The 21,123-nt window shown below is 51.7% G+C and overlaps 1 protein-coding gene across 2 annotated transcripts in view; it reads right to left on the bottom strand.

Moving 5' to 3' along the window:
- Positions 1-3,908: 3,908 nt before the first annotated feature.
- The window catches only part of SDC3 (syndecan 3), a 186,497-nt gene continuing 169,282 nt past the window's right edge, over positions 3,909-21,123 (bottom strand). For both annotated transcript variants that reach the window (XM_039511547.1, XM_039511548.1), the window contains exons 2-5: positions 17,557-17,674; positions 15,434-15,993; positions 4,786-5,062; positions 3,909-4,507 (exon numbers count right to left, since the gene is read on the bottom strand). In XM_039511547.1, coding sequence (XP_039367481.1) covers positions 4,341-4,507; positions 4,786-5,062; positions 15,434-15,993; positions 17,557-17,674 — 1,122 coding nt within the window. In that variant the 3' untranslated portion in view covers positions 3,909-4,340. The remainder of the gene's footprint in view (positions 4,508-4,785; positions 5,063-15,433; positions 15,994-17,556; positions 17,675-21,123) is intronic.

Raw genomic sequence — 21,123 nt, 5'->3', positions numbered from 1 at the left:
TGCTCTGCTCACCACCCAGAAAACCTCTCGCAAAGCCAGGCAGCAGAAAAGGGCAGAATTGGAAGAGTGGCCTTAGGGTTCGAATGTGACTATGGGGAAAAGTTACTTTCCGACTTAATATATCACCTCCTTCTGTGTCTTGCGTTAGGGCCATGTGATCTTCCGAAGTGCTGAATGCCCACAGCTCTGGGTGAAGGCGACGGGAGCTATTGATACAGGCCTTGAGAACGAGACCTCAGCTGAACAAATACCTCCTTGCCGAGCCAATACAGCCCGGGCTAGGGAGTCCTCTGCGGCCGGAGCCTTGTCAGCTAAGCTCTGATTTCAGTGGTTAAAGACTGTCCATCACCTTAGCATGTGGGCTACCCAAAACGGGATCCCTAAAAGCCCACGTTAGCCACTGATGCTGATGCTGCTGGGAAACAAGCTACATCCAACTGACTTTCCATTGGCTAGCTTGTGTTAAGCCACAAGCCAGGACAAATACCTGCACCTTGCACCATGCAGCAGCAGCGTCCAGCCTTTGATTGACACCTGGAAGAATAAAGTTCCACGGGTCAGAAGTTCAGTTAAAACAGGGAGACAGACTGTAACCGCCCGGGTTCACAGTGGGAGTGACTGCAGAGTCAGAAGCGCTGTTGTGAATTCAGAACCCCTGGGGCTGGAGGGCAGCTGCGTCCTGGGCTTGCTGAAGCTTTCCAGGCGATCATCAAGACACGCTCTGTACTGCAGGTCATGGGATAAGAGGCAGCAGGCGCAGATGTGGAATCACTGAAATCCCATTTTTGGGTTTCCTTTCTTGACTACGAGCCCATTGGAGCTGAGTGCACTCAGCATCTCACCGAATTAGGCCCTATAAACCAATCAGCATTTGAAGCAGGTAGGAAAGGGAAGCAGAGAAGGTAACCAAAGATTTGCACCATGTCCCCTAGCCACACAAGCCCAGGGTTTGGTAAGATGCTGCCTTGCACGGTACCTACCGCGAGTTGATTTTCATAATGCATTTCCTGTTTCATTACTGGATCAATAGCTGGGGGAAACCACCTGCTTTCCACCCTCCCCTCCCTTTGATCAAGGCTCACACCAGGAGTCCCACCAAACCCCCTGGAGAAACTCATATTCTTCATGTGTTGATAGCAGGATTTTCAAAAGTACCCAACGGAGTTAATCCTCCAACTGCCATTGACTTCCAGTTGGGTCCCACAATCCCAACCCCACTAAAGTCAAGAGGAGTCTTTCCTATGATTCTGATGGGCCGTGGATCAAATCCTTGCAGCATTTGATTGACAGTTCTTAGATGATTTTCTCCAACAAATTAAGATACAGGAAGCCACATTCATGGTATAGCTACTTCCAGTCCCCCTGCCTATGCACAGAAGAGCAGACATCAAACACATCTGGAGTGATTATTCCTAGCTGTTTAGTCTTACATCTACCCTTTCACTTCTGGATAGCTGAGACAGTTGGAAGGGCCTATTGGTGATTGATTTTAATTTTTTTTAAAAGAAAAGGTGTGCTACAAACCAAGATAAAAATCTCCTTGAGATCACATCTGCTTTCCAGTCCAAGAGAGACACAGAAAGAGATTGGTAGCAGCAGCTACTGGACAATAAATTAAGACATTGGTCAACTCTGATCAGTGTTTTAACTAACTATATTTTTGTCTTTTTGTACTTTAAATTCTTTTAAGAGAAAGCAAAGAAGGATTTTTCAGCCTGCTCTAACACTCACATTTTGAGATCGTTACTCCCTTCCGAACCTGTAAAAGATTTAAGTATCGGGATTACAACTTAATACCAGCTGAGAGGTCAAACGTGGATTAAAAGAAAAAGTTGTATTACAGTACTTCAGACTAGTAAGGGAAAAAATAGAATGGAGCAGATTAATGAGGAAGCTGAGAAAAGCAAAATTTAAAAGATTAAGCTTGGAGATTTTAATATAGTCTCAAAAGATTAGGACCTTGTCTTTCAAAGGGGACTAATGATTTTTGGTTGCCTCAGTCTTTGGGGTGCCCAAATTGAGACACCTTTAAGGGGCTTGATTTTCAGAATCCACCCCGGAGAATTAGCCCCCTTTAAGGTCTCAATACAGAACCTAGAAATAAAGACACTCAAAATCAAAGTCCCTTTTGAAAAAAATCTCAGCCTAAAGCTGGTGGGGAAAAAACCCTCCATCCAGATTTGCACCCAACCTTGAAACATCTGGCTCTCACCTCCTGGCAGCCCTGGAGGGGCCTTTTCATATGACTGACAGCCTCATTCTGCTGTCAGTTACACCAGGATCAATCAGGAATAACTCTGCTGACATCGTGACATCAGAACCAAGCCCGGGTTGTCATTCTTGTGCCTTTCACCATATACCAGCTGGTATCACCGAATGTTTGCTTTGGCCACAATTCTCCTCTCCCATCCACGTGCCAGAGCCGCTTTGTTCTCTGGGCTATGCCGAAACTTTTTCTGGCTCCATGAGCAGATTGTCCCCGGCATGGCCCACTAAGACAAGTCCCCAAGGTCCCTCACAAGGCATATCCTGTTCCCAATTACGGGTGCCCACACTGATCCACGAGAGAGTTCCACGGGTTGGTTATTTGTGGGGATTGACCCAAGCACATCAGAATGTGTAAATGCCTGTGTCTATACTGCCTGAGCTAAATGCCCACATTAGCCACTAGTATACTGATAAACCTCCACTCGCAAGTCAGCCTTGGGAAGGGTTCAAAGAGTCAGACTAGTAGGTGACATAAGGATGTTGACTGCTTTTTAAAAAAATGTTAAATTAAATACAATAGCAAAGTGAGGGCCTCAAAGGAACGTGGTCCAGATCCAAATCATCTTTTTAAAAACCCAGTTTCCTTAACTGTATCGTGAACAGCCCTTTAGATTATTAAAGCCGGCCAAGTCAAATTTCTCACTGAATGTTCCACCCCATGGGCCCAATCCCTGGGCTCTGGATCGGGCCCTCGTGCCACTTCTGTCCTTTCCATCCTAAACGCACCTCAGAGGATTCAAAACGCATTAGTCAGTTTGACGGTTGCTTCTAGTTGGTTTCCCTTTTGGGCTCCCATGCAAAGCTGATCCAAAGCCCATTGGAAGTCAATCAGGTCCTAGCTGTAAAGTTTGAACAGGAGTTTTAAAACTAAAAACTAAAAAAAAAATAATAATGGAAACATATCAGTCTTGGATTTAATAAATGATACATCATGGAGCTAATGTGACCTGACAGTGACCCTTGAAAACCTACCGTTGTCTCCTTTCTTTTCTTAATTTCCTGGGATATCTGCAATTTGACAGGAGCTATCACCAAACAACATCTGAGGAGAACGGCTGCAAAGCGCGGCTGGGTGAGGTCTGTGAAATATTATCACATTCAAAGGAACACAGAAGACCTCTTAGCCTCTTGTTCTTGTCAATCCCCCCTGCCCCCATTATCCTGGTTCCCTTAAAACCACCAGCGCTGGTTGTTTGCAAAGAGCAGGGAATACTGCGCTAGCTGAGTTTTGTTCGTCACAGTGAAAACCCAGCAAAAGCAAGGTCCCTTTCAACCAAGCCCCTCGCCAGCCCCCAAACCATGGTTTCTATACACTTAAGGTCTCTGGCTGTGCACAGCAATGCAATGAAGTGAAGCAGTGTGAGGAAGGGAGCCCCACCCAACTGCCAACCGGGGCTCCCTGCAGCTATGTGAACTCTCTGAGGAGGTGCTCTAAAAGCGCGGCTCCAGCCCACTGGCCATTTTTCATTCCGAGAGCAAACCGCAGCATTAGCTGTTTCATCTCATTGTGCTTTTACAAGGCTTGAAATTGTATTTGACAGTCGCATCCTCTTTCCGAATAGAGCCATGGAGCAGCGAGTCCCAGTAAGAAACCAAACCCCCAACCCCACAGAAAGAAAGAAACCCCTCCCGCTCCCCAAACTCCCACCCCTACCCCAATTCTGGTAACAGGTGTTCAGATCTCAGAGTCAGTCGTGTTGTTTGGTAAACCCAGGAAACTCCAACCATCATCAGGAAAATGACCACCCACGCATGCTCTCGTCCGAGGAGGGTTCGCATAGGCACTGAAAGTTGGCTGCCCGTTCGCTCCTCACGCTTGCTGTCCCCTGCAAACGCTGCGTCCGCTGGAGAAAGGTTACGGGATTCATTTTAAATCGGTGACGCTTTATTTGTATATATTTTAACGGAAGCTGTTTTTTTTTTCTTTTTATTATAGTGTTTGTTTGTTTGTTCAACTCACAGTCCCATCAGAAAGAGAGCGAGAGAGAGAGATTGGCTGGGGGAGGGTGGGGGCAGAGGGAAGTTGAACCAGAAATCGAGTGAAACGGAGAGAGAGGCACTCTGGGCTCTGTTTATGCATAGAACTCCTCCTGCTTGTCGGGCTTTTGGTATGTGACGTTCGCCTGCTTTGGCTCCTCCAGTGTGTAGCTCCCTTCGTCCTTCTTCTTCATCCGGTAGATGAGCAGCATGACCAGAAAGGCAGCGAAGAGCGCCCCGACCACGCCGCCCACGATGACAGCTGCAACGGAGAGCAAAGGAAAGAGCCGGTCAGTGAGCAGGACAACGGGGTCTCCTGGCCACCGACAGCACTGCTGACCCCAGGCATCCAAAAATCACCATTGAACCCCCCCTGAGAGATTTAACAATAATAAATCGGGGGCCTTTTTATTTGCCTACCTCCCTTTCTGCCCCACCCACCTCCCAGTCAACTGCGTGGAGGTCAGGGTGGTGAGGGGTCACTAGGGCCTTTTGCAGAGGTTTCGAACTCCCCGTCAGCACCAGAGCGTCAGGCCTCACCTATTAGCACTTCTTTCCTCTCCAGGATGTTTTTCTGGGGGAGCTGGGCAGCCGAGTTCCCAGAGTCTATCGTATTGTCTATGAGGCCGGGCTCTGCATTCTTCCCCAGCCCCGGCCCTGCTGCCAGGGTAACCGCGGCGATCACTTCGTTATTGAGCTCTGGCCGAGTCGTGTCTTCCTCCTCGCGGATTTCGAAGTCCCCGCTGGGCCCTCCGCTGACAGGGACCTCCAGCTCGTTGTCGAGGGCCGTGGACACAGTCACGTCCAGCGGCTCGGTCTGGGGAAGGGAACGAGATGGAGGAGGAGAGAGAGTCAGTCATCCAAAGGCTTGGAGGACAAACCGTGAGGAGAAGCTGCTTTGAGCTTCGCTCTGCCTTTCCCCTGCCAGATCTCCCCAGCTCCATTCCCGCCCCCGGCCGAGGCAGCGAGAGAGACTTTGGGAGCCGAGGCAGCTATTGCAGTGTGGCACCACCTGGGGGCAGGCGAGTCGGGAGAGCTGGGGCTGAGCGCCGAGTGGCTGGGTCAGTCCAGCCCATCTTACAGCTTCCTTGAAATGTCCCGCCAGATCGCAAGGAGCATTAGACAGCCCCATCTTGGGGGATTTTTAAGAGCAGGTTGGACTAACAGCTGTCAGGGATGGTCTAGATAATACTTAGTCCTGCCTTGAGTGCAGGGGACTGGACTAGACGACCTCGCGAGGTCCCGCCAGCTCCCTACGGGCCAACCTACCCGCCAGCTCCCTGCAGGCCCGATCCCCACGGGCCAACCTACCCGCCAGCTCCCTGCGGGCCTGATCCTGCTTTAGTTCCATTAGCTGAGCTGCTACAGAGCTATGATTCTATCTTGGCTGACACCAATAAGCACCCTGCCTTTAAAACCAGATTGGCCTGAACCAAACCTCGCCTCCTCCCCTCCTCCATACCCCTGAGTGTTTTAGAGCTGTTCAAAATCTCAGCCTAGATCTGGACCTGAATCTTGCAAATAGCTTGTCTCCATAATGGACCAAACTGAAATCTTGGATCCCAGCTTCTCCAGAGAACTAGGATTTATCATCACTTGACTTTCTGGCCGAGAGCTGATCGAAAAACGGACAGACAATTTAGTGCAAAAAGATCTGAAATTGTTTCCGTTTCACAGGGTTTGAAATCAGCCATTTTTCACAAAACATTTTTCTGAAACACTCTAATTTTTTCCTTGTTGCCATTGAGCACAACACAATCATTTATGTCTCGGGTTTCTTATTTTCTTTCTTCCCCCTGCCCTGTAATTTTTCACAACTTCTCAAAAGCAACCGAGTGGCAAAAGGGGAAAAAATGCTGAAACGCTCCTACGCTGAAACTCACTCAAAACTGGAGATATTTGAAAAGCTGCAGTGTCTAAAAAGGGGAGGGGTGGGGAATACCTCTAGGCATGTGTCGGGGAAAAACCCAAAATCGAAATTTCAACATTTTGAACATTTTTCAAACACCAAAGCAAAATTTTCAATTTGCAACCAAATGTAACAAAAAGTTTTGTTTCTCTCTGGAATTTCCCATCCAAAAATGTTGTTGAAAATGCCGTTTTCTTGCTTTTTTTTGCTTTTTTTTCCATTTTTGATAAAACTGCATTTTCTAGTGGGAAAATGTTGCAGTTTAATCATTCAGACTGGCTCTATTACTCGGGTCACCTCCTCCCCTCTGCGTGCATGGCGCAAGGCCTGGAGCAAACTGCGTCTCCTCTGCTGCCTGCCACAGCTGGTGCATGAGAAAACTGTTTGTTTCAAAATTTAGCTAATTCTATTTAAAAACAAACCAACAACAACAGAAGGGGGAGGGGGAGGGGGAACACCCACAAAGGAAATGGAAAAAACAAAAAATAAAAGAAACGTTAATTTCAAATCAACTGAAATGGAACAAAATGTTTCGTTCTACTCAAAGTGATTTTTAGGTTTAGGCCACTGAACTGAGAAGTCAGTGATTTGCTCAGGTCCAGCAATGGGTTTGGCCCTGGACTTCACTCGCTCCAGAGCCTGCAGAGATAGACTACAAAGGCGGAGAGGCAGGGGCGGTTTTGGATCCACTCCTGGTGGTTTTCCCTGGTGGGGTCAGTAAGTGCCCCTGATTCTGCTCTTGTGCTGGGGGCAGAGTCCTGAGTGAGCTCGATGAACAGTCATCGTCAGGAGGGTCTGTCCTCACGGGCTAGCGTCTGTCACAACAAAATTCAAGCGTTTGAGGGCGCCGGAAAGCTCCCCCGCCGGGGTCCAATCCTGTGCTCTGCCCCGAGGGCAGCCAAGGGGCCTCTTCCCTGTCTCCCTTCAGCCACGCTTAGAGCCTGGCCCCGGAGCCGCTGGCAGATGAGCTGGAGTCACAAGCTCGACTTTGCTGGGGACGGCGTTGTGGCCCCAACACCCTGTCGCACACCTGAGCCCAACATCCCTCAGCTACAGGGCAGCTCCCAGCTGGAGCCAGACTCTGCATCTGGGCCTGTTTCGCTTTCCATCTGCAGGCCAACCTCCCCACCACCCCCCACGGGCCCGATCCCTGCAGGCCGGCCTCCCCGCCATCTGCCAGCCCCCCGTGAGCCCAATCCCCGCAGACCAACCTACCTGCCAGCTCCCCACGGCCCGATCCCTGCAGGCCAGCCTACCCGCCAGCCCCCCGCGGGCCCGATCCCCACGGGCCAGCTCCCCACGGCCCGATCCCTGCAGGCCAACCTCCGCGCCAGCCCCCCATGGGCCCAATCCCCGCAGACCAACCTACCTGCCAGCTCCCCACGGCCCGATCCCTGCAGGCCAGCCTACCCGCCAGCCCACCACGGGCCCAATCCCCGCAGGCCAGCCTACCCGCCAGCTCCCCACGGCCCGATCCCTGCAGGCCAACCGACCCGCCAGCCACGTGCGGGCCCGATCCCCACAGGCCAGCCTACCCGCCAGCTCCCCGTGGGCCTGATCCTGCTTTAGTTCCATTAGCTGAGCTGCTACAGAGCCAGACCCCTTGAGCTAGCACCCTCCCGTCCCCAGCCCCTCAGGAGCGATGCCTGGCTCCCCAATCACCGCGATCCCTGTGTTCACTATCAGGACCTGCCATGCCACAGTCAGTCTCCAGGCCTGCCGAGAAGCGCAGCTGCTTCTCAGGCTAGACGAGGCCGGCGGGCAGCAGTGGGTCCTCTCCCTTGCCCCACTGCCTTTAAAACAAGCCCCCGGGCTCGCGGGCTCCCGGGGAGTATGTGTCTGCCTCCTTTTGTGACAGAGATTAACTGACAGCCAGAGGGAGCCCGGAGCGACGCAGAGAAAGGGGAACTCATTTAGACAAGTAACTCCGCGTCTCAGTCACTGCTTCCTTCAAACAGACGCTTCAGGCCTTTGGATCCGAGAGATCAGCGGATTAAGCCCACTGCCTGCGTGACCCAAGGGCAGAGCAGTGGGGCTGGCCAGGCAGGGAGAAGGAGACGGCATGAGGAACTTGTAAAAGACGCAGGGAAACGAATCCATCGCCACCTGCAAACCACATGAGACCCATGCCGGAGCTGTGCAGGGACACTGGTTTTTCCATCCCTTTGCATGGGGAGCATCGTCTGGCAGACAGGGCCTGCGGCTAGGAGACCTGGGGGCAAGTCACCTCATTTCTTGGTGCCTCTAGTTACCCTCCCACTCTTTGTCTGCAGAGAGCAGCCCTCACTGAGGGTGTCTACACTGCCATGGGGAGTGTGACTGCACTAGGTGTAGACATGCCGGAGCTACGTTCGACCCAGCTGGCTCGAGTAACAACAGCTGCGAAGCCACCGCAGCATGGCTGGCTACCCGGGCTGGCCCCTCCTGCCCAGGGCCTCGGGTACAGAGCCAAGGGGCCGCGTCCCAGGCTGCTGGGGCGAGCGTCACCACTATCGCTGCTGGGGGTAGCTTTGAGCCAGGGGCTGCAGTCACGCCTCAGGGGCCTGCTGGGGCTGCGAGCTCCATGGGTCGCGCTCCATACGTGGTGTGGCGCCATTGATTGGGGGCCCCCATTCACACTTGCGGCAGCACTGGCGTGGTTTCCCTCGGCTGTTTACGGGCTGCTGTAAAACCTGAGCTCAAGTACAGAGCTCGTTTGCGGCGGTATTTCCCGTATACCACACTTCTGAGCATCCAGGGAGGTCCCTCTCTGACCAGGTCATGGGCAGTTTACGGCTAGCTCCCGGCTGCAGTGTCGATAGCTCTCAGTGCGTCTGGACAGTGCCTAGGGGGATGGGGCCCTGAGCTCAGCTGGGGCCTTAGGAGCTACCAGAACATAAGTAAGAATATAAGGCTGCCACTCTGGAGAGTTTGTCCAATGGACACTGATACATCAGGACACAGCACTGTGTTTTGTCCAGTTACTCAAGAGAGTTAAGTCCCAGGCAGACTGCGAAGAGTTACAAAGGGATCTCCCAAAACTGGGTGACTGGGCAACAAAATAGCAGATGAAATTCAATGTTGATAAATGCAAAGTAATGCACATTGGAAAACATAATCCCAACTATACATACAAAATGATGGCATCTAAATTAGCTGTTACCACTCAAGAAAGAGACCTTGGAGTCACTGTGGATAGTTCCCTGAAAACATCCACTCAATATGCAGTGGTGGTCAAAAAAGTGAACAGAAGGTTAGGAACCATTAGGAAAGGGATAGATAATAAGACGGTAAAATCATAATGCCTCTATACAAATGCATGGTACGCCCACATCTTGAACACTGCATGCACTTCTGGTCGCCCCATCTCAAAAAAGATTAGAATCAGGGCCGTTGATTAATCATACGATTAACTCACGCGATTAACTCCTAAAAAGTAATAGCAATTAAAACAATCGCAAATTAAACACACTGTTAAATAATAGAATATCAATTGAAAGTTATTAAATATTTTTGGATATTTTTCTACATTTTCAAATATATTGATTTCAGTTATAACACAGAATACAAAGTGTACAGTGCTCACTTGAGATTATTTTTATTACAAATACTTGCACTGTAAAAATGATAAACGAAATCGTATATTTCAATTCACTTCATACAAGTACTGTAGTGCAACCTCTTATTGTGAAAGTGTAACTTACAAATGTAGATTTTTTTTGTTACATAACTGCACTCAAAAACAAAACAATGTAAAACTTTAGAGCCTACAAGTCCACTCAGTCCTACTTCTTGTTGAGCCAATTGCTCAGATGAACAAGTTTATTTACATTTAAAGGAGATAATGCTGCCTGCTTCTTATTTACAATGTCACCAGAAAGTGAGAACAGGTGTTCTCATGGCACTTTTGTAGCTGGCATTGCAAGGTATTTATGGCCAGAGATGCTAAACATTCATATGCCCTTTCATGTTTCAGCCACCATTCCAGAGTTCATGCTTCCATGCTGATGACACTCATTAAAAAATAATGCGTTAATTAAATTTTTGACTGAACTCCTTGGGGGAGAATTGTGTGTCCCCTGCTCTGTTTTACCCACATTCTGCCATATATTTCATGTTACAGCAGTGTCGGATGATGACCCAGTACATAGAATCATACAATCATAGAGCTGGAAGGGACCTCGAGAGGTCAGCTAGTCCAGTCACCTGCACTCATGGCAGGACTAAGAATTATCTAGACCATCTTTGACAGGTATTTGTCTAACCTGCTCTTACAAATCTCCAGTGATGGAGATTCCACAACCTCCCTAGACAATTTATTCCAGTGCTTAACCACCCTGAGAGTTAGGAAGCTTTTCTTGATGTGCAACCTACACCTCCCTTGCTACAATTTAAGTCCATTGCTTCTTGTCCTATCCTCAGTGGTTAAGAAGAAAAAAATTTCTGCCTCCCCTTGCAACAACCTCTTATGTACTTTTTCATTTTAAGAACACTTTCACAGCAGCTTTGACAAAACGCAACGAAGGTACCAGTGTGAGATTTCTAAAGATAGCTACAGCACTCGACCCAAGATTTAAGAATGTGACGGCCGTCCAAAATCTGAGAGGGACGAGGTGTGGAGGATGCTTTCAGAAGTCTTAAAAGAGCAACACTCTGATGTGGAAACTACAGAACCCGAACCACCAAAAAAGAAAATCAACCTTCTGCTGGTGGCATCTGACTCAGGATGAAAATGAACATGCGTCGGTCTGCACTGCTTTGGACTGTTATCAAGCAGAACCCGTCATCAGCATGGGCGCATGTCCTCCGGAATGGTGCTTGAAGCATGAAAGGACGTATGAATCTTTAGCGCATCTGGCACGTAAATATCTTGCGACGCTGGCTACAACAGTGCCATGTGACTGCCTGTTCTCACTTTCAGGTGACATTGCAGGGCCGGCTCCAGGCACCAGCGCAGCAAGCAGGTGCTTGGGGCGGCCAATGGAAAGGGGCGGCACGTCTGGCTCTTCAGCGGCAGGTCCCTCAGTCCCTCTCGGAGGGAAGGACCTGCTGCCGAATTGCCACCAAAGAATGAAGCAATGCAGTGGAGCTGCCGCCGAAGTGCTGCCGATTGCTATTCTGGTTTGTTTGTTTTTTCCCCGCCGCTTGGGGTGGCAAAAACCTTGGAGCCGGCCCTGGACATGGTGTACAAGAAGCAGGCAGCGTTATCTCCTGCAAATTGTAACCAAACTTGCTTGTCTGAGCGACTGGCTGACGTAGGACTGAGTGGACTTGTAGACTCTTAAGTTTTACATTGTTTTATTTTTTAATGCAGGGTTTCTTGTACATAATTCTACACTTGTAAGTTCAACTTTCATGATAAAGAGATTGCACTACAGTACTTGTATGAGGTGAATTGAAAAATACAATTCCTTTGGTTTTTTTACAGTGCAAATATTTGTAATAAAAAATAAATATAAAGTGCACACTGAACACGTTGTATTCAGTGTTGTAATTGAAATCAGTGTATTTGAAAATGTGGGAAACATCCCAAAATATTTAAATAAACGGTATTCTCTTATTGTTTAACTTTCTTAATCGCACGATTAATCGCGATTAATTTTTTTAACCGCTTGACAGCCCTAATTAGAATCGGAAAAAGTATCGAGAAGGGCAACAAAGCTGATTTTGGAGCATGGACCAGCTTCCATATGAGGAGAGATTAAAAAGACTGTCCAGGTTCCGAAGGAGACAGCTATGGGGTGGGGGGATGTGATCAAGGTCTATAAGATCATGACTGGTGTGGAGAACGTGAATAAGGAAGTGTTAATTTACCCCTTCACATAACACAATGACCCAAAGAAGTTACTAGGCAGCAGGTTTAAAGCGAACGGAAGGAAGTGCTTCCTCACACAACGCACACTCAGCCTGTGGAACTCATTGCCAGGGGATGTTGTGAAGGCCAAACGTATAACTGGATATGAAAAAGAATTAGATAAGTTCCTGGAGGATAGGTTCATCAATAGCCAAGATGGTCACCCCTCCTCTGGGTGTCCCTAAACCTCTGACAGCCAGAAGCTGGGACTGAAATTGCCCTGTTCTGTTCATTCCCTCTGAAGTATCCAGCATTGGCCACTGTCGGAAGACAGGACACTGGGCTAGATGGACCTTTGGTCTGACCCAGTCTGGCTGGTCTTATGTTCCTATGTCATTGGAGATCACTTAGATTGCAAAGGCCAGATTCACACAGCTGTTCAGGTGTCTAAAGATGGAGATAGGTGCCTGACGGATTTTCCAAAGCACCTAAGCAGGTTAGGTGCCCAACTCCCATGGGACCGGTTAGGCCAGCTTGCAGAAAAGCAAAAACAGGGCCTGAGTTCAAAGTTTGGACCCAGATCTGAGCAGATCTCACAGCGCTTTACAAGGTGGGTCAGGATCATTAGCCCCGTTCTTCAGCTGGGGACAGTGAGGGGAAGTGACTTGCCTACAGTCACCCAACAGGCGAGAGGCAGAGCCAGGAACCGAACCCGGAGTGTCTGACCATAAAGCCAGCCTTCCTCTCAACTGCTTCCACCGCCATGGCTAGGGAGCTGGTCTCAGATCACCCATCTGTGCTCCGCCTGCTGCCCCTCTGCAGAGAGCCTGTCTCTGGATCAATCATTCAACAGCCAGCTCCATCCCTGAGGTTGTGTCAGGCACCTGAGGACATGGGCAGGGGCCATCTGCCCTTGCTCCGCAGTGACCTTCCCTTGACTCAAACCTCGGCTTGTCTTGCCAGCCCCAGAGGTCACCCCAAACAAAAGACGTCTGCTCTCCAAGCACAGTGCTTTGCAGCGCTCGTAGCCTCATCGCTGCTACTCCAGGTCCTAGCGGCAATCTGTGTGCCTAAGAACTACCCCATGCCTGGGAATAAAGACAATGGCCTTCAACCTCCAGCTGACTCAACCTGCTGCTCAGGCCACCACTCGCTACACTGGTGCCCTCCTCGGCGCTGGCAAAAATTCGAGGTCCTTGCGCTGATCTTCAACACCCACAATGGGATGGACACAGGCTGGGCCAGGGAGCTCCTCCCTCCATCACCCACAGCTCATCAGACACCACAGGGCAGGCCACGCAAGCAGCCAGACTGGGAGCTGTTTTAGTGGGAAGGCTCCCAGGACAGGCTGGGACAGACCTGGATTTCTGAGCCATCAGCATTAAAAGTAATGCCCAGTGAGAAAGAACAGAACAGCCCCGGGCACGGCCCTGATTCTCTCTGTACTTCTGTCAAGAGCATTTCCACCCCAAACTCGGCCACACACAGCAATGGTCTGCACAGCCCTACGCGCCCGGCAAGCAAACCGATGAAGGAACGAGGCAATTTAGGGGCCAGGCCTGGGAACGAGACGTACCAAGAAACAATTAGGGGTGAGAAGCAAAGGCAGAGATGGAAGGCGCAGAGGGTGGGGGCCGACAGCAATTCCAGTCCCCAGGGCAGAACAGTGAAAAACGGCAGCCAGGGCCCCCGGGCTCTTTTAAATCGCCCGGGCCTCTGGGCAATTACCCCCTTTGCTCCCCCCTGTTGGCAGGCCTGGGTGTGAGAAGAATCCTGCACCCCACACAGCTCTGTCCACGTCCTGCTAGGTCATCACTTCATTCAATGCTTCCTAAACCTTCAGGTCGGTAAAAAAACCCACCAAGACCATCCCGACGTCGGTTGTTCCCTTCTCCCCCCCGGAAAAATTCACATTGCTGACTCCCTCAGCGAAGCCCCTTCTCCTCCTAAGACAGACAGTGAACATGCTGGACAGAGGAATTAAGCGGCTAGAGGGATAAGAGGACGGGACTCTCAGGGGCTTTGCATTATTATTTCAATGTGGCGAAGCCGTTTCTGACCAATGCGGCTTTGTGCCTCTCCAGGAGCACGGTCGGCGGTGCTCGTCCCATTCATACACCATGGCTGGGACGTTCAAAGGAGCCCAGGGGAGCTGGGCTTTGGAAATGCCAGCGCTCAGGGTGCAAAGCGGTGGCTGCAGGATCCGACCCGATCCCACCCTTCCCGGCTTTGTCTTTACAAAGCCGCCCCTGCGCACAAGGCCCAGCCGACACCTGTGTCCCTTGCTGCTTTGCTTAAGGCCCTGGCCCATAGAAATTTCACCACTTGAACGGTCCTGGGATATTAACCGTAGCATGAATGCAGTGATCCGAGTCCTCTTCCAGCATGGATAAACTATACCTCCATAGGCACCGCTATACTAACACACCTGCGGCCATGATTGGGTTGTACCAATGTCCCCCCTACCCAACAGAGTTATACCAGTGCAAACAGTGTGTGTAGACCAGCCCCCCCCCCGCCTCCTTTCCCCACAAGGTCACCTTGGATTTGTGCTCAGAGCTCTGGGCTGGAACCCCTTGTCCTGACCCCATCGGGGTCGACCACCCTGCCGGCTGCGAGTGACATGGCTTCGGGCATTATGTCCAGCAAAAGGCCACGTGCCGCCTTCCAGCATGTCACTAGCATGGAGCACGCACGGAGTCCAAGGCCTCGTCTACACTTGAACATTGGACCAGTCTAACTAGGGGTGTGATTCAAAGGACTCGAGCAGTGAGGACACTATGCAGCGGATCTGTCTCAGGAAGTCACTCGCTTACCGATCTGTGCTGCACGGTCCCACCCCATTGGCCAGCTGTGCCCTCCTGTGCTGTCCTAACCCGTTCTCCCCTCTCCTCATTTCCTGCACAACCAGATACCCATGGAGCGCTACGCCCCCCACCCCCTCCGAGGCCATTGCTTAGCCTATCTCCACTCGGGGTCTTTTGCCTCCTACATTCTGATCCTTACACCTCCCCGGTTGTTTTTGTTGCTCTTCTTGGAGCTCCCTCTGAGGTGCCCTCCTCTGTCTGGCAGGAAATGACTCAGAAAAAAAGAATTCAGTAAGTTCATGGTTGGTAGGTCCATCAATGGCTGTTAGCCAGGCTGGGCAGGGATGGTGTCCCTAGCCTCTGTTTGCCAGAAGCTGGGAATAGGCGACAGGGGATGGATCACTTGATGATTCCCTGTTCTGATCATTCCCTCTGGGGCACCTGGCATTGGCCACTGTTGGAAGACGGGATACTGGGCTAGGTGGACCTTTGGTCTGACCCAGTCTGGCCGTTCCTCCATTCCTATGTAGACCCGAGCTTTCACCCTCCCCCACCCTCTCACTCGCGCAGTGCTCAGAGCTGTATGGACATTGCTGTGATGCTGCAGCTCAGGCCAGAGCCTGGGCTCTCAAGCCTGGGGGCGGGGCAGAGGGTTCCACCCCTTCAGTGACCCAGGGTAGATCTGCCCTTGTTCCATACCTGGCGTGCGTCCGTGGAGGCCAAGGTAGCAGCCGGCAGCGGCAAGACAGTGCTTTTCTCTGTGACGACGATGGTCCTGGAGGTGCTCGACTTTGGGCCGGCTCTGGGCCTGGCAGTGCTGGGGGTGACGAGCCGGGACGTGGCAGCCTCCGTGACCGTGCTGGCTTCCGTCACAGCTGCGGCCGGCATTTCCAGGGTGGTGGCCCGCGTTGTGGCCGTCGTCGTGACGAAGGGGGGCAGGATCCTCCGGACGGTTGTTGGCTTGGCAGTGGGAGTGGTGGGGCTGGCAGCAGCTGCAGCCGCCGTTGTGGGTGGCGGGGTGTCACTGGCTGCGGCACTGGTGGTAGTTGCTTTCCAGCTGGGAATCACCGGTGCCTCTGTCACCCTGGGGATGTACCGGACGCTGGTCGCCTGCTCAGGGGTGGTTTCCTCTGCAGGCAGCATTTCAAAGGGAGTTGCCACGGGCTGCACGGATGTGACAGGCAGCACGGCCGGGGTGGTGGGGAGCGTGTCCGTGCGGAGCCTCACCGCTGTCTCGATCCCAGACTCCTGCTCAAAATCTATAACGGAGGCAAAAGTGAGGCTGAGTCACGGCCCTGTGAGAAGCAAGCAGGGATTTCCCCGAGAAGCCACGAGCCACAGAACTGGGATCGGGGTGGCCGGCATGCCCAGGGTTTGGGGCTGACTGCCCTACAGCAGGAGTTAAGGGGATCTGCGTGCCAGCTATAGAGAGGAGAAGGGTGCACACGGTGACACTGGCAGACCAGGTGCCAGCTTGTGCCCAGGCCCGTAGGCCTCACTGAACACTGCCAAATGCAGAGCAGGCCACCAGTCCGGCCCACCTGTGTGTTAGTATTGCTGAAACAGGGATTAGCTTTATAGAGATGTGCCTGGTGTTTGGACTTTAAGAAATGCTTAGAAGTTGCCACCTGCATTAATCTCACTGATCAGGTCGGTATCCCAGGCTCTGAGGTAATATTCAAGTGTTTGCTTTATAACTATAAAAACATTTGCCCTGAAACTGGAACCTCCCCAGCCAGGAGAGACGCGTTACCGAGTGTGAAATACTAGATTACACACAAGGTGTCAGGTCTTGCTCACAAGAAGGCCCATGGGAACCCAATGAGCCATCGTAGAACATCAGAGAAGAAAAGACTTGGTTGATGGCTCACCCCACACCATGGAGACGAGGCGTGCGAGTAGGCTCGTCCCATCAGCGTGGACTCTGGGGGAAGGGAATAAAAATCCCCGATGGGAAGGAACTGCATCCTACGCTGCTTGGACTCTGAGGGGCAAGAATGTCTAAGCATGAGCAAAAGATCCCCAGGCTTGGCCTGGGTTAGCCCTCAGGGACAACAGCGCTTGCTTATCAGACAAGCTTTGATTAGCTTTTAGAACCTCATTTGGGTGTGTACGTTCACCTGTTTTAACCTTGTAAATAACTCTCGTTTCTTTTTGTTAGTCAATAAACCTTTCGCTAGTTTCTCATAGGATTGGCTACAAACGTTGTCTTTGGTTTGAGATCTGAGGTGCAATTGACCTGTGGGTAAGTGACTGGCAGTAAGCTGACTACTGTGATGTTTGGTGTAAGGGACCATCTATCCCAAAGGCAGGCTTGCCTGGGTGGCCAGACAGATCAGCGTGCCCAAGGGGACTGTCTGTGACTCCGTGGTTATAGGGCATGAGGAGTTCCCACTTGATACTTGGGAGCTCACGGCCAGTCTGGGGTTTGTGCCCTGCGGCTGGTACCCACGGCCGGGAGCCACCCCAGACACCCTGACGCCTCACAAAGGCAATGACCCCCTGTAACACTGACAAGTGCCAGCACCCTGCAAACGCCGCAGGGCCTGTATGCGAAGGCCAGGCACAGAACTCCCCAGAGCTGCTGTCAGCAGGGGAACCTCGCCCTGCAGAAACAATCCCCTGGGGGCTGGGAGAGGGCACGTGCCCATGGGGATGGGTGAGCTGTAATTTACTCCCTTCTCTGGAGCCGAACGAAGGACACTCTTGATGCTCTAGTCACCTCACAGGCCGAGCACTGAAGGCAACGGCAGAGCAACTAGGATTCAGCCAGGGAGCTCTGATCTGATCCCCTCCCCTAGGGGCCTTTACTCTATACTTACATCCCGAGCCAGACCCCGAGTAGAGGTCGTCACTTTCATCATCCGCAAAGGGGTCGTCATCCCCTGACCCTTCCAGGTCCACGGGCCTCTCGTAGTTTTCGTTACGCCAGCGCTGTGCCTGGAATCAAGCAGAGGAGAGAGTCATCTAGGGAACTTACTAGGAGCAGCATTATATTGTCACACAAAGGCCCCGCCTCAGATCAGGGGCCCGTTGTGTCAGGCGCTGCACGTCCAGAGTTAGAAATAGTCCCCACGCTGAAGAGCAAAACACTGCAATAGAGAAAGGGTGGGAGGAGGAGCAGAATGAGCTGGAAATAGAGATCAGGACCCGTAGGGCCATGTCCAGTGCCCTACCCATTGGCCCACACTGCCACTCACCTACAGCCCATGCTCTGGATGCACACAACCCCCTCGGGGACGGTTAGGAGCTGCAGGTTGCTGCCCATATATCACTGGGAGGGCTTGTAACAAGGGTTAAAATTTCCCAAAGTACCTATGTGATTTAGGATCATAAACCCCATCTTCAAAATTGACACTTAGGATCCTAACTCTTCTTGAAAGTCAATGGGATTTAAGCTCTTAAGTGCTTAAGTCACTTCTGAAAATGGGGCTTCGGCTCCTAAGTCACTTAAGCACTTTTGAAAATGTGACCCAAGGTCTCTATTTGGGCCTAGATCCTCTGTCTCTGGAGTGCATTATTATCATCCATTATTTATCTCAGTACTGTCTAAAATGTGCCAGGCACGTTCCAAACGCGGAGGAAGACACAGTCCTTGCTCCACAAATAATACACAGTCCCAGAGTTTTGCAATTCCTCCTGCTACGCTATTTTCAAAGAGGAACTCAGTATTATCCAATGGACTTCACTCTGCGGAGAAGATTGAATAGTCCAGCTCCCTCTAGAACCGGGCAGGCAAAATGAATGTGAAGTTTTGGGGAGAGGAGGGGAGAGGCAGATGTGCTTTGAAATGTATTAACTTACAAAGGGAAACGCAATGATTATTATGAACATCACAGCAGAGGCGCCAACCAAGATCAAGGTCCCCCGGTGCTGTACAAATGCCCTGTGAAGCTGGCCAGCCCAGACACCTCTCTCTTTGCTGCTAGTGCAGGCGAACAGAAGGTGCTAAGTGAAACTCACCAAAGCTGGTCAATTTCCCTGTGAAGGCTGCTCCAGCCTTCCCACAGGGAAGCGACAGGATGCAGAGTGGGGGAGGCGATCGCAGGGGAGCAGGCGCAGGTGGGGGAGAAGTGAGGGCTTGGCGGAAGGTTTATAGCACCTAGGGATAGGGTGACCAGACAGCAAGTGTGAAAAATCGGCAGGGGGTGGGAGGTAATAGGAGCCTATATAAGAAAAAGCCCCAAATATCGGGACTGTTCCTATAAAATCGGGACATCTGGTCACCCTACCTAGGGATCTCAGATAGAGAGCCTGGCTGGTCCATAAAATAATGCCTTTCCCAAGGTCGCCGGAGAGCTCAATGTCAGCGGTCAGAGTGCAACAGGGGTTAGGGAGTCCTAGACCCCGCAGGTGTATCTTACAGGCCTTTCTTTTCTTCCATCTATTGAGGGGTCCCCGTAGCGCTCCTAGAACTTCGATCCATCCCCTGCAAGTGGAGGGAGCCTCTCCCCTCGGACTGACTCAATCAGAGGCGGAATCCATCGCTTTGATGGAGGCCCGGGCTGGGTACAGTTGACGAGGTAGGTAAGACGACGGCCTAATAGGTCTTCCCCATCTCTACGTTTTACGCTTTGAGTCTCTGCTTGCCATCAGCCAACAGGCTCGGCCGCAGATTTATTGGTAATGACGCAATCGCCGGGAGGGCTTCAAATAAGGGTCTGCCACAAAAAATACCCTTAAAGGGCACCTAGAATCAGAAAAGTCCCACACAGCTTATGGGAGGGTCCGTGTCATTCTCTTATAGAGCTGGATTTTCAGAGCGCAGGGCCATGTGCAAAAGCGTTTGTGCAATTGCACGCCTAGCTGCCACGACTGCAGTAAGCGCACGAGCTCACCAGGCATCGCCCCCTGCGGTCAGACAGCTACGTAGCTACATGCCCAGGGAAATGCCCCATTTCCACACCCAGTCTTAGCAACCACGGCAGCAATTGCTGGTACATTTTTACGTGGTCTCTGGCTCTGACCGAATCTCCCTCTGCTCCTCTCACTGCATCTGCTTATCCGGCACCAGCCGCCCCTGTGCGTCTCCCTGCGATCTCACCATGGCTGGTGCAACAGCCTTCTCCTCCGCCTTGGCACAGCCTCCTTGGATCTTTTCCCCTGTCCCAGCTCGGCTAAAACTCCTTCTTTCTCCCTTGCCTGCAGCTGTTAGTTTGTCTCTCTGGCCAGGTCTACACTACAGACCTAGGTCAGTAAAACTGTCGCTCGGGTGTAAAAACCCACACTCCTGAGCAACGTAGTTATACCGACCGTAACCCCCCGGGGTAGACAGAGCTATGTTGGCGGGAGAGCTTCCCACATCAACAGAGCTACTGCCTCTCCTGGAGGTGGATTAACTGCACCGAGCTTTCCCCTCGGCACAGCAGCATCTCCGCCTAGGCGCTACAGCCGTGCAGCTGCGCCCATGCAGCGCTGTAAGTGCAGACCTGCCCTTGCTCTCTCCCGCATTTCTTCCATTTTGGCCATAACCTGCATTATTTAACTCCCTGACTCTGGAAGCCCCTGTCCAAAAGACGAGCTCCATCCCTCTGGATGCCACGTACCCTCCATGCCTCCTGGAGACCAGGGGAGCTGAAAGCAGGATCGGGCTCTGCAACTGCATCCAGCACATCAAGAAAACTTCCAGATTGACAGGAAGGAAACCCGGCTCACAGCTGTCCCAGCATGTGGGATTCCTGCAGACAAATACATCCCCGGTGCACCTACCCTGCAGAGACCATGGACTCTCCTCTCTCTCTCCCTCTCATTGGGCATCATTCGGAGTCAAAGCCTCTGAGTAAATCTGAACAGCCAGGCCCCCCCAGAAGAAGACTCTCCCTCTGCCCTTGGGGGCCAGGCTGTTCAGATTTCACAGCCTGACGCACGAGACGCATACGTGGAAAGTTTATTTGGGTTTCCAACAGCCATAGCGGAGACCCAGCCAGTGGGGCTTTGCCCACAATGGGCTCATTGACTGACAAGCCCGTCTCCCTTCCTGGCGCTGGCTGTACCTGGAAGGGGGTCCGTCATGGTGCCAAGTCTAGCTCCAGGAGAGAGGGTTTGCCGTCCATCCCCAGCGGGCAGAGCACTGTCAACTGCCCGCGGGGTGTAATCAAAAGTCTCCACTGCTGTCTGGAGCGCTTTACTGGGGGGTATGTTAATGATCTCTGCAAGGGAGTGGGCTGTCCAATTATGATGCCAGTTTCTCCCAACTGGGTCAAGGGTCTTTGTACGGGAGCTAGAAACTCTCCTGTACCTTGACCTTCCAGTACATTAACGCTGATTATCACGGCCTGTGTAATACGTCAGTCTTGTTAAAACTCTGGCTCCTGCAGTGCAGTGCCTCTCTGAATGGCTCCCATGGACAGGGCTGGGAAATGGGACTGCGTGCAAGCGTCCTGGCTCCT

This window comes from Mauremys reevesii, linkage group 23 (genome assembly GCF_016161935.1).
Source record: "Mauremys reevesii isolate NIE-2019 linkage group 23, ASM1616193v1, whole genome shotgun sequence".
NCBI classification, from domain to species: Eukaryota; Metazoa; Chordata; order Testudines; family Geoemydidae; genus Mauremys; species Mauremys reevesii.
The sequence above is the reverse complement of the archived record's forward strand: the minus strand, read 5'-3'. Positions and strand labels throughout refer to the sequence as shown.